The sequence below is a fragment of the Sesamum indicum genome, linkage group LG1, assembly GCF_000512975.1.
Source record: "Sesamum indicum cultivar Zhongzhi No. 13 linkage group LG1, S_indicum_v1.0, whole genome shotgun sequence".
In the NCBI taxonomy this organism is placed as follows: Eukaryota; Viridiplantae; Streptophyta; class Magnoliopsida; order Lamiales; family Pedaliaceae; genus Sesamum; species Sesamum indicum.
The window spans coordinates 1,654,456-1,667,125 of NC_026145.1; the positions used below are offsets into that span (position 1 = coordinate 1,654,456).

At 36.3% G+C, this 12,670-nt stretch overlaps 2 protein-coding genes across 2 annotated transcripts; one reads left to right on the top strand and one right to left on the bottom strand.

Moving 5' to 3' along the window:
- LOC105156117 (carotenoid cleavage dioxygenase 8 homolog B, chloroplastic) lies at positions 1 to 3,914 on the top strand. The gene is made up of 6 exons (XM_011072167.2): positions 1 to 408; positions 717 to 1,460; positions 1,616 to 1,809; positions 3,117 to 3,306; positions 3,392 to 3,494; positions 3,571 to 3,914. The coding sequence occupies exons 1-6, from the start codon at positions 73 to 75 to the stop codon at positions 3,717 to 3,719; spliced, it is 1,716 nt and encodes a 571-aa protein (XP_011070469.1). The 5' UTR covers positions 1 to 72; the 3' UTR covers positions 3,720 to 3,914.
- On the bottom strand, positions 6,506 to 12,634 carry LOC105171749 (nuclear pore complex protein NUP85). The gene is made up of 18 exons (XM_011093000.2): positions 12,273 to 12,634; positions 12,023 to 12,125; positions 11,832 to 11,942; positions 11,659 to 11,742; positions 11,064 to 11,135; positions 10,921 to 10,977; positions 10,551 to 10,670; positions 10,275 to 10,475; positions 10,004 to 10,114; positions 9,887 to 9,924; positions 9,465 to 9,621; positions 8,607 to 8,708; positions 8,422 to 8,478; positions 8,082 to 8,228; positions 7,586 to 7,656; positions 7,413 to 7,500; positions 7,104 to 7,160; positions 6,506 to 6,742 (listed from the first exon to the last, which is right to left on the bottom strand). Exons 1-18 carry the CDS (start codon positions 12,632 to 12,634, stop codon positions 6,548 to 6,550), a joined length of 2,133 nt encoding a protein of 710 aa, XP_011091302.1. The 3' UTR covers positions 6,506 to 6,547.

Genomic DNA, 12,670 nt, shown 5'->3' on the forward strand with positions numbered 1-12,670 from the left:
CTCAAGAAAAACAAACCCCAGCTTGTCACGTATACCCCTAAAGCTACCTGCTAAAGTTTAACATCATCATCAATGGCTTCTCTTGCATTTTCTACCCTCATCAAACCCTACACTTCCTCCACCAAAATCCCACCTCTCTCATCAGCTCAATCTCATTTTCTTGCACAAAATGATCGATATTCGTCCATTTTCAGTGGTAAAATGAATTCGTGTAAGAAATTATGTGGAAATAATCGTGACGGCTTAGTAATAACAAATATTGCAACTAAACCTCCTTCTCATGTTGCTTCTGACGATCAATCTGAAAAAGAGATGGAAAATGATCGGGATCACGTCGCCTGGACTAGTGTAAGGCAGGAGAGGTGGCAAGGAGAGCTTCGTGTTCAAGGGGAAATCCCACTCTGGCTGGTACTTCTATTGTGTGTTAATCTGTGTTACTTCTAACAAGAAATTAATAATTAGTCTGACATAGCTGGAGTATGTTCTTATATCATCAAATATTCCCTCTGTGTAATTAATATTATTACAACTTTATTTATGATTAATTAAGATCTTCGATCAATACGTACATAGATTAAGACACCATGGGGTTGGTGATGATCACGTGGAACGTCTCATGATTCCAAATTCATATATATATAATTATTTTTCAATCCATTTCTCCAATAAAAAGAAGTAATGTTTTGTGCATTTGATTTTATGATTATTACAACCAGAACGGAACATACCTACGGAATGGTCCGGGTCTATGGCACATCGCCGACTACAACTTCCGCCACCTCTTCGATGGCTATGCCACCCTTGTTGGCCTCCACTTCCACGGCGGCCGCCTCGTCATGAGCCACCGTCAAATCGAGTCTGACGCCTACATGGCCGCCAAAAAGAACAACAAACTATGTTATCGCGAGTTCTCCGAGGCACCAAAACCCGAAAACTTCCTTGCCTACGTCGGCGACCTAGTTAACCTATTCTCCGGCGCCTCATTGACCGACAACGCCAACACCGGAGTCGTCAAGCTCGGGGACGGGCGGGTGGTTTGCCTGACGGAGACCATCAAAGGGTCCATTATCATCGACCCAGACACGTTGGACACGTTAGGGAAGTTCGAGTACAGTGACAAGTTGGGCGGGTTGATCCACTCGGCCCACCCGATTGTCACGGACAATGAGTTCTTGACCTTGTTGCCCGATCTAATAAATCCCGGGTACTTGGTGGTGAGAATGGAGCCGGGTACGAACGAGAGGAGGGTTATCGGGCGGGTGAGTTGTCGTGGCGGACCGGCCCCGGGGTGGGTTCATTCTTTTCCGGTGACGGAGAACTATGTGGTAGTGCCGGAGATGCCGCTGAGGTATTGTGCAAAGAATTTGCTAAAGGCAGAGCCGACACCGTTGTTCAAATTCGAGTGGCACCCTCACTCCAAAGCCTACATGCATGTTATGTGCAAAGCTAGTGGCAAGATTGTAAGTGGTTTTATAGTTTATGAGCGTATGTTTATTTTTAACAGAAATTGGATTTGAATTTAAGGGGTATTTAAAGAAAGGATTATAAATGAGTTTATATTGTAAGAAATTGAAATTTATAATAAAAGATTTATACTTTATATGTACGTACGAAGGTGGCGAGCGTGGAAGTTCCTCTATACGTGACGTTCCATTTCATCAATGCGTACGAGGAGAAAGATGAGGAGGGGAGAGTGAGGGCAATCATTGCGGATTGCTGCGAGCACAACGCTGACACCACCATCTTAGAGAAACTCCGCCTTCAAAATCTTCGCTCACTTTCCGGCCAAGATGTCTTGCCAGATGCCAGGTACCTTTTTCTGAGTGGATCATGAGATTAATAACTTACATAGGTCTGTTTTTACACTGCATGTATGCCCTTCTTCATATTTGTATTTAGCCCCCCAAAATTTTATTTTTAATTTGACGGCTAGCAGATTTAATACTTTTATTTATCTGCTCTATAATTTTTAAAAAAAATGGTCCCAATATTAAAAATACTCTTTACGGGATTTTTGAAATGGTTCTAAATTTGAGAAAAAGTTGATATATTTAGTCCTCCATTTTATGAGATTTATACAACTAAATGTGTCGAATTAACTATTTCAAAAATTTGGTAAAATAAAGGACTAAGTGTATCAAGTTTTGAACTATTTTAAATATTCCATAAAGTAAAAAACAAAAAATATTAAACTTCTTATCTTATAAGACTAAAAGTATAAATTTACGGTATTTAGTGTAGAGAAAGTATCTGATAGAGAAGCCCTAAGTTAATTAATGTTGCCCAATAAAAAACAAGTAAATTGATTCTATGCATAATGAGAATAGAGTGTATTTTGATAATTAACATATAGATATCAATCTTAGGGGTATGCAGATTAATTAAATGTAATTTTCGTCTTATATTTTAATATTTTAATCTTTCATTTTTTAATGACTTTGGTTCTTCAATCATTGAAGTTTGCAAACATTATTGAAAAGAAAAATCATGTGCCTCATACTTGTTTTCTTAATTTTCACTTTTGTTTTCATTGATCAATTTAAGGAGGATTTCCAAGAATATTGGCTGTTTCATTTTCATACAGATTTTCAACAGTAAAAGCGCATTGTGTGTATATATATATATACATTGGATGGTCCTAGTCATAGGTGGCCGGCATATGAATGCTGATATGCTGTTTGTCCACTAATACTTAATTACTTAATGATTAAATTTGAATTAAATTACTTAAGTGCTCGAACCCCACTTTCAATTTGTGGCATTGTGAATGGGAAAGTGCAGTTGGGTGGCTGTTGAGATCTAATCAAAACTATATAGTATACCCTATACAGTCTACTTTCTTAATTTGCATGCATGCATGATTTCAACATATATGTATATATGAGTTTATAATTTCAAATTATTGAAAATACTCTTTGTCGATATCTGGTCTGACTTAATCCAGCAAATTAGACGACATGTAATTGTCCGTGATCTTTTTTTAAAAAAAAAAAAATATACAACAATATAAGACAAATATACATCCTAGAGTCGAGCACAATGATGATTGATGAGAAATATGGCTAGAGTTTAATTTACAAATGGGGTGGCTGGTGTGTGTGTGTGTGTGTGTACAGGGTTGGGAGATTCAGGATCCCAATGGATGGAAGTCCATATGGGAGTTTAAAGGCAGCATTGGACCCAAATGAACATGGGAAAGGGATGGACATGTGCAGCATAAATCCAGCTTTTCTTGGAAAGAAATACAGATATGCTTATGCCTGTGGTGCTCAAAGGCCTTGCAACTTCCCAAACACCCTCACTAAGGTACATTTATATATAACCAAACAATTAAGAAAAAATCCTCAAAAATGAAGAACTAATAACATGGTTCAATTCTTAAATTTTGCAGATTGACCTGGTGGAGAAGAAGGCCAAGAACTGGCACGATGAGGGTTCCATACCGTCTGAACCCTTCTTCGTTGCTCGTCCTGGTGCAACCGACGAAGATGATGGTAATATTGCATTAATATATTTGTATTTTGAAGGGGTAAAAGGACTACTAAGTGTATGGCATGTAATCATGTACAGGGGTAGTGATCTCAATGATCAGTGACAAGAACGGGGAAGGATATGCAGTGTTGCTGGATGGATCCACATTCCAAGAAATTGCGAGAGCCAACTTCCCCTACGGCCTTCCTTACGGACTACACGGTTGCTGGGTTCCAAACACATTATGAACGCATACGTTATATACATATATTTGTATTAATTAGTAATATTTACAATGCAGATGTTGTATCTTTGTTACTCGTGCTTTTGTTATGCAAATTCTACCTCTCGTCCGTCTTTTTTCCAATAGGACATCAGCTTTTGTTTGGAGATGACTGTTTCTAAAAAAAAAAGATGATTAAGTGCATTTGCTTTTAAATTTCTTTTGATACGTTTGATTTTGTGTTTTGTATTAATACAAAATGAGAAAACATAAACCAAGTAACTTATCAAGAATTTGCGATATTTTGTCCTCTCTTCCAGACAGGCAAAGGTGACACCACAGTAACTTTTCGCTGCAGAAGCTTGAGACAGATTTTCGTAAGCTCCTTCTCCAGGAACTCTGAATCCAAACCCGAAAAACATAGCTAAAATTAGGCTTGGCAATGAGTCGAGCTCGACGGCAGGAAAATTCTGGAATTGCTTCTGCAATAGCAATGAACTTTGACAACGCCAAATTTTCGTCCTTGGCTATCTTCTGTAAATATCCATCTACAAGCTTTGCCACCTTGAGTTCAGAGCTGTGCGAAGCAGAAGATGATCTCCTACTCTCTTGAAACATCAAATCCACGTTTTCTGCTGAGCGGGACCTTCGCCTTTCAAGATCCCCTTTGACTCTTGGAGGACTCGCCCTGTGACATGAACTACTTGCCTTTCTTCTTGCCGTAAATTTGGGGGCTAAAGTTAGAGATGGTTTTGGGAAAGAAATAAGAGGGGGGAAAGAATGGAGATAGAAAGAGAAAGAAAAAGGAAGAAGAAACGAGTTACCATGAATTTGGGGGCTAGGGTTCTAAGAGATGGGTTTGGGGAAGAAATAAGAGAGGGAAAAGAATGGAGATAGACAGAGAAAGAGAGAGAGATTGAGAAATGGAGAAGAAACGAGAAAAAGATGCACTATGTTTCGTTTCATTTTTAGATAATTTTTGAGATAAGATAAAACACACCCAAGATTTGTCTCTTTGGTTTTACATCTTGATTGTATGTTTTTTTTATTTTTGAACTTTCTATACATAATAGATATATACACACTTATATATATAAATATAATATAAAAGAAATATGATTTAACAATCAACAGTAATTTTTGTTTTTAAAAAATACAATATTTACATATACATATTTATACATAAAAAATATATAAAAGATACATGATTTGACGATGAACAGTAATTTTTGTCTCTCAAATCCCAACAACAAACATACACCACTTATTTTAAAATATTTTAAATTACCTCTAAAAATAAATCCAAACATACACTCTATTTCCAACACACACTTATTTATCTCTATTTTTCTCTCTCTATCTCTAAAACACAAAATAAAACACTCCAAAAATAAAAACAAACATAATGATGGATTTTTGACTTTTTGTATTTTTATTATTATTATTATTATTACTACTACTACTATTATTATTATTATTACTACTACTATTATTATTATTAATTTTATTAATTTTATTATTTTAAATCATGAGATCGAATCATAAAATTTTACATAGATATAATTGAAATTAATATATGTTCACAATCTGCAAATTTTATATATTTATAAATGTTAGTATAATATTGATATAACTATCGTCTTACATTGTTGAACAACATGGATCAATTGGGCCATCAAAATTCAGATCAGACCGTTAGACATGATAAAACTTACAGAAAAATACATTTGATAAAATTTTAGGCTTATTAGGTATACAGATATCGAGATATCATACTCGAAATATAAGAGCAATCATTCAAGCTGGTGTATCGTTGAATCGGACCATGTAATTTTAAATCATACCGTCTAATATGATCTAATGGACACAGTCTTGTATATATTTAAATTTCGTATGAATCGAATGCCCGAATTTTAAGATATCGTATATTGATTAAACTTTTTAATCTCATTATATATATATAATAAAATAATAATTAAAATTTCAACCATCATCATCATCATCATCATCATCATCATCATCATTATTATATTAATTCATAGAAATTACTAAATTTTGACATAAATTTATAAATAATAAAAAATCATAAGTGAATTACTTGTCAATTTAAAAAATGTATAACGAAGTACAAATATATATTAAAATATAACATAAAATTTATATATATCATATTAAATAATAATTTTAATTATAAAAAATATTATAATTTACTAAGTTGTTGATTAATTTATTTTTGTATAAAGATTAAATGTATAAATAAAAATACCATAATTTATTATTATCCAAAATAAAATGTATAATATTGATTAATAATTATAATATATGGTCAATTTTGATTATAAAATTGATCAAATATTAAATATAAAATTAAATATACAAAAAATTTTAAAATAAAAATATATATAAAAAAATAAAAAAATATTCACCAGCTCGCGAGCTGGTGAACAGCCATAACTGAGCTTGAGCTCGAGTCGAGCTCAAAATCGAGCCGGCTCGCGAGATTGGCCAGAACTATCAAGGGTGGTCACGTCCACCTTATATAACTGTGCAGTTATATGATATGTTACTGCTGTAATTTCCAAGTGCATATAACTGTTCATTTCAACAGGCAGGAACCCAGTATACCTCTATCCGTGAATCTACAATATGGAATGTCCAAATGTATCGACCAAAGTTAAAAACATAAATGGGGAACAAACGGGCAAGGGCTCTGTTAACAAACGACAAACGACAAACAAGCAGGGATAAAGAGTGTCTAAATAGGTACTGGCCGAGCCCTAGACACGAGGAGAACTGCCAAAATTATACACATTTATATGGCTCCAGGTACATTCAATGTATAATGTAAGAAAATTACTCTTCAAGGATAGCACGTCCTAAGTTAGTGGCAAGAGCCAGTCTGACAGATTGCAAGGCCTCAGGTGGCAAGCCAGCATCCACAAATCCTGGCAGCAATCTTGCCAATGATAACTCTTGCAATTTATTCAACAAAAGGTTAGTCTGTGAAACGTTAAGCAAGGGACCCTCCTGCCAGTTCAGCAATTTCAGCTGCAAGGGGTAAAAAGTGCTGACAAATCATGCAAGTGTGCTATAAACCCCTTAATGAAATGGGGGAAAACAATTAAGAGTGAGAAGCATAAAGAGCTAACAAAATCAACTACTCAAGCATGTGAAGATGTTATTTACCGCAAGAATTTAACACACATATCCCACATTCCACATACACGCAGGTGGGGTGGGGTGGGGTGGGGGTGGACAAGGATTTAGTTTAACTGTTGGTTGACAGAAGTTCAGGTTAACACCACAAATTGGATTTAGTTACTTTGGAAATGGACATGCAGGGTCACAAAGGATTACTTCTGTCATGTCACAATAACGTGTAGTATTTAACAAGGGAAGAATGACTTACTGAGTCGTATAAGAGAGGTAGCCAAAACTGCTGAGGTGTAGAAGGGTTTCTCATCAGCTGCAAAAATAATAAAATTGCAAATCTCAGATTGACATCATCAAAACCAAAACATGTTCTCTTCAATTTGCAGAAAACCAGGAGATCACAATAATGAGCAAGTCAGACCAATGCGTGATTGCATAACATCCTTCACGAAGAACTACAGATTATGTAACTCTTGAAATAGGCATCATAGTCAGCGACACATATTGCTTGCGGAAAAGCAGTCTATTTAATGTTAATATCTCTGTAGAGATGCATCAAACATACTGATATAAGTGCTTCTGCAGCTTTCCTAGCAGCATCAGTGGTGATTCCCTCCTGAACTTGCTGAAGGGATCGCCTGAAATCCCTATACCTGAGAAACATAAATGAATCTTAGACAAATAGTGCAAACAGCTCTAGCTCGGCCTCTATAGAACTTTTTAATTTCGGAAACATACTTTTTCAAGAACTCAAGCCCGCCAGCAGTTTTTGATTCAGTCCCCAACAATTCAATCATTCCTTCCCATTGCTGTGGAGGGAAGGAAAAAGATATTTAAAGAAAATCATGGGAATGGTACATATAAGGAAAAAACAATAATTTTTTATTCATTTATATAGCAAGGACTTCCAGATGTTGGATGTAGAAATCATATGCCGCACAATTTTATGCAGCAAAATTGGACGACAACATGTAATTCATACTACCATCTCAGCTGTAACAGCAGAAAGGTTCTTGCTGTTGATAATGCGAAAGATCAGTATCCAAGAATTTATGCCAGGCATAGGAGTCTCTACACATTGATGCCTCATCTTCTAATGACACCTTGTGCACTCCAGTCACAGTATGATTAATATGCATGCTGAGTCACGTTTTTCATCATTACCAGAAACAAGTTGACCTTCACATTAAAGATCCACCTATCTTGGAAAATACAAGTTTAGAGCAATAATTACCTTGAAACTTTCATCAGAAACTGATTTTCCAACAAAATCAAATAAATGCTTGGCAATTCGGTTTAAGCGAACTTCATCTCGAGCTTGCTGAAGCCAGAAGACAGCTGAACCTTTCTTGCCATGTTTCCAGTAATGAACTCCAGCAATCTGCTCAAAGATGGAAAATCGGAACCGAATTAATTTTACAACCATAAATTATCAATTTCAAGACTGATGACAAAGAAAGTAATGAGAAGCAGATCAATAAAAGTTAATCAATTATTTATGAGACACCATTCAAGTAAATTGAGCACATTAGCCATAATCACAGAACAAAGTACTGAATTTCTTCAAAACGTACCTTCATCATGTTGTAACTAACATAGTCAAGTCCATTGAGACGGCAAATCTCCATGCTCTGCTTAAAAGACCAACATATGACTAAGATCAAATTAATAAATGCAGGTGTCACTACTTCAAACAATCAATGTTAGTGTTGATGCAAATAGAGTAAACAAGACTCAGACCAAGAAGCAGCTCAATCACCTTTAGTAACACCAGATGATGTTGTACAGGCTGCTTGTACAATAGATTCTCTAACAAGCCCAGTCCTTGCTTCAAGCATGATGTCAAATAAATAGGTGCAATCTGAAGGACCAAAGTAATCAGAATTAGATGGTATATTAGGAAGAAAGTGGTATAGAGTAGCTGAAAGGTCAAATTGAATCCCACTGGCTGACTAAGTAGAATCAACAAAAAGTCAGAAAGACACACTGTAATTTGTTGATGACTGCACAATTCTACAATATCTTCTTCTGTAAGAATGCAATATTTGGTTCTTGGAATATAGGTATCACATAGCAACAAGCTAGTCAAATAGCATTAAATAAAATTTGGATTAGGTTTTAATCATCTGCAGAAACATAAGTTCTCAGAGATTTCAAGATTTACCACATCAAGAACACCAGAGGTGTGACCAGCATTAACGCAAGAATAGTATGCACAGGAAACATTATAGGTGAAAGGGCAAGCTTGCATGCATGATAAATTTGACACTTCCAAGCCCCAAACTGAGAGCAACTTCAGGCGCATACCCATGCTTTTTAAACTCTTGCATAGACATACTTATTGATGTTAATCTACTCAAATATTAATGAACTTTCTCCAGTCTACTTCAATGCACCAAGGCAATTTCTATATAGAATTTCCACCATCAACCTAGAGCACTAAAATGCTAATGTTAATGCAAGAGCAACAAGAATCAAAATCTACATGTCCAAAGAGTATTCATCATCCAAAATCCAAATTCACATATTAAAAACTAAACCTGTACTAAATACTTAGTAGTTGAGGAAACCAAATGCTAAGAGGGAAAAACATCAACTCCAGAAAATGACAACCTACATTCCATGTCAAGGCATGAGAGGATAGAATTTGGGCATAAGTAAGTCGATGGAGCTCCTCTATACAGATCCCTCCAATTTTAGACTGCTCTTCATGCAAAAGTGTTTCTGCTTGAGTGCTCCCAGCTGCCATCAGCTCTATAGCATGGGTTGTCATCCTGTTCAAAGATAAAAAAAAAAAGATAAAGATTCTTACATGTGATACCAATTATGTTATTTCGGGTCTCCATTCTCTTTATTTTATTGATTCACTCGCCAATTAGCAGGTTACAAGAAAAAATGCATCTTTCCCTCAATTATAGAAAACAACCACCATCCAATCATATAATTAATCAAAGGTGTTTACACAAATTTCACAACCTTTTCATGTGAAAGACATTTGAACCACATCTGGAAACCAAAAGGAAAAAGGAGTTCTCTTACCAGGGGCCAAATGATCTTGAGCATTCCGCTAGAACAACCTTATTCATCAAAAGACTTGTCATTTCTGGCTGAGGGAGAGGCCAGCAATTAAATAATGCTAATAGTTCAGATTCTTACCTCTGTATTTTCTTCTAGAATCCCAATTATAAGTCCCATCAGTTTATGGCGATAGGAAATTGGTTTTAAATGCATGCATTTCTGAGCCAGGCTATACATGCTTTCCAATCCCTGTCAAAGAACAATTATTTTGAATGAGCACACCAATTGAAGAAGATCTAACTTGCATGCTTTACACTTCCCTTTCATTTGTTACTCTCTAACTATGCATTGCAGGCTAGGTCAGAAGTATTCATGATTACAGAAACCAAATCATAAAAGTCACACTGACCACAGTGAAAGGCCTGACGTACAAAAAGTGGGAAATATAGAGCTCTATCCAGTGGTATGTTACATTGGAGAGAACGCTAGCATTTCCCAGCATGACTTGAAGCATATTTTTAAGTCCAACTCTAGTCTGCTGGTGATCACATTGAAGCCAGAATGCGCTGCAGTCCAACTTCGTAATTTTAGCTCGCCACTTCTCCCATGCCTGATAAATAAAATATATCAAGAATAGCACAGATTAGTCTTCAATAGATACAAAGTGCCCAAGGCTCTAAATTACCTTCATGAACTCAGGTTTAGTGCTGTAGCATTCTCCTATTTTTTCTGTGGGCATATCAGGGCGCAGACGCGGCATCTCTGATATAAGAAGAGCAACTGCTTCTACAAGTCCATTTTCTATCTGTGTTCACATAGAAAATGATTCAGATGTTATTCTTCATCAGAGATGTGTGATTAGTAAATCATTATATGTTGAAACAAATGACAAGCAGAGTTTCTTTTGGATGTGGTGCATGCCATATGTAACTAATAAATGTAACTGACGAACTCATTCTCCGGAAAAGTTTAATTATAGCACATGATATAACAATGAAAAACACACACATATTATCATAAAAACCCATTTCAAACTTATTGAAGTGCTCACTAACCTCACGACTTCCTAGCTGATCAAACAGATAAGATCCATGCAAGCGCAATAGTTTTACCTGCAAGTAATATGTTCAATATAGAGCATACACCTTGGCTAATTACCTTAAAATTTAAGAAAGTTGTTTAATGAAACAGGACTTACAACAACATCAAGCCAGCCAACTGCTAAAGCTGATGACATAATTTCCCAATATTCTGGATGATTCTCAACTGCCTGAGAGAGAAAGTAAAAGAAATGAAATAAAAGGGTCCAATAACTTACTCACAGCAGCTGATCAAGATTCTGCCAAAGAAGAACTAAGTGGTATCTATCTCCACATGATCATTAACAAAAGTAAATTCTCTTTGACATGGTTTCTACTAACATTCTAGCGTACATAATCAGAGATAAGTTAATTTACATACTCTTAGATCCCAAAAAGCCATCGAAATATGAAATGCATATATCAAGTGTTAAGCCTAAAACTACTTTCAACTAAAGCTGAAATCAAGAAAAACTTTGCAGAATAAAATTTAAAGGCTGTGCATTATTTTCAGTGTGTGGAAGTACTACTAATTTTAACCCTACGACTTGGAATGTGATTTCAAGCTGCCATATCATCCACAGTGGATGGTGGGATCAGATATAGTCCATGTAAAACACAAAAAGCCAAGGAATAGATACCAGTAGGTGAAAGAGAAATTTAATCGTAGTCCCACATCACAGAATCACACTACAAAGGCATCAAGGTAAAGACCTGTATGGTAACAAGTTTATTCTGGAAAGACACAAGTTTGGCATGTACAGTTGGCTGAGTTCCAGAGAACAGACAATCAAAATCCTGTAGAAGAAAACACGCAATATTATTTTCCATGGGCAAAAGAAGAATACAAAATGAAGGGAGAAAGGTTTAAATTTGAAAGTTCATACAGCTAACCAATCAAGAAGGCGTTCAGGGATCCAAGTCTGAGATTGCTTGTCGGCATAAAACATTTCCATCAGCTCCCAGGCAGCTTTTAAAGAGGTTGGCTCCTCAACTTTCTGATTTTATATGTAATCATCAAGTAATTAAGGAATCCTAAAAATCAGATGGCAATAAAAAAACAAAAACCAAGATTTACCTTAAGTACTGTCTTTGGGTCTTCAATGGTTGGAGGAACAGATGACTTCGTATTACCAAGAAGAGAATTTATTTCCTTGCTGTACTCCATTACATGTTCCCACCTATTATTCAACAAGTTTATTTCTTTCTCAAATGGTTCTCCCGCTAATATACAGAACGCTATTGGCAAATAACAAACCATATTTTTGAAAATTAATCAACTTCCGAATCAGCATTAACATAAAACAAAGGCAACTAGAATCAAGTACCAATCTTTTTCATAGTGCAACGCATCCATTGAATTCTTTCTGCTTTGAAGAAGCGCAAAGGGGGCGACTGAGCCATATGCAATTCTCCGCCACTGCGCTTCGGGGATTTCTCCTGCATCAGCACTGCCGAGCTTCACTTCCACCACTTCTCCACCAGGAGTCTGCTCAGAGGCAGCGTCATCGGTTTGCAGGAGAGACACGCGGAGCGTGTTTCCACGCGCCCAGGAGATGGAGAGGCGGGCAAGTGGACGGGTGACGCGGTGGAGCCGTAGAGGGTAAACTCTTGGTTTTTGTGTATCGAGGGTGTGCGGAACGACGGAGAGAGAGTTCAATTCTCCGGAATCTGACGTCACGCCGGGCATATCGCCGGAATATTCTCCCAGGGTTTTGCAGGGCAG

Bases quoted from the DNA above. Each gene is read 5' to 3' on its own strand.
- LOC105171749 (XM_011093000.2), bottom strand. From the start codon at position 12,634: ATGCCCGGCGTGACGTCAGATTCCGGAGAATTGAACTCTCTCTCCGTC. The intron at 11,943-12,022 runs GTAAATCTTGGT...ATATAAAATCAG, and splicing joins ACCCAAAGACAGTACTTAAG to AAAGTTGAGGAGCCAACCTC. The intron at 10,671-10,920 runs GTTAGTGAGCAC...ATGTGAACACAG, and splicing joins ATCAGCTAGGAAGTCGTGAG to ATAGAAAATGGACTTGTAGA.
- LOC105156117 (XM_011072167.2), top strand. From the start codon at position 73: ATGGCTTCTCTTGCATTTTCTACCCTCATCAAACCCTACACTTCCTCC. The intron at 409-716 runs GTACTTCTATTG...TATTACAACCAG, and splicing joins GGGAAATCCCACTCTGGCTG to AACGGAACATACCTACGGAA. The intron at 3,307-3,391 runs GTACATTTATAT...TAAATTTTGCAG, and splicing joins TCCCAAACACCCTCACTAAG to ATTGACCTGGTGGAGAAGAA.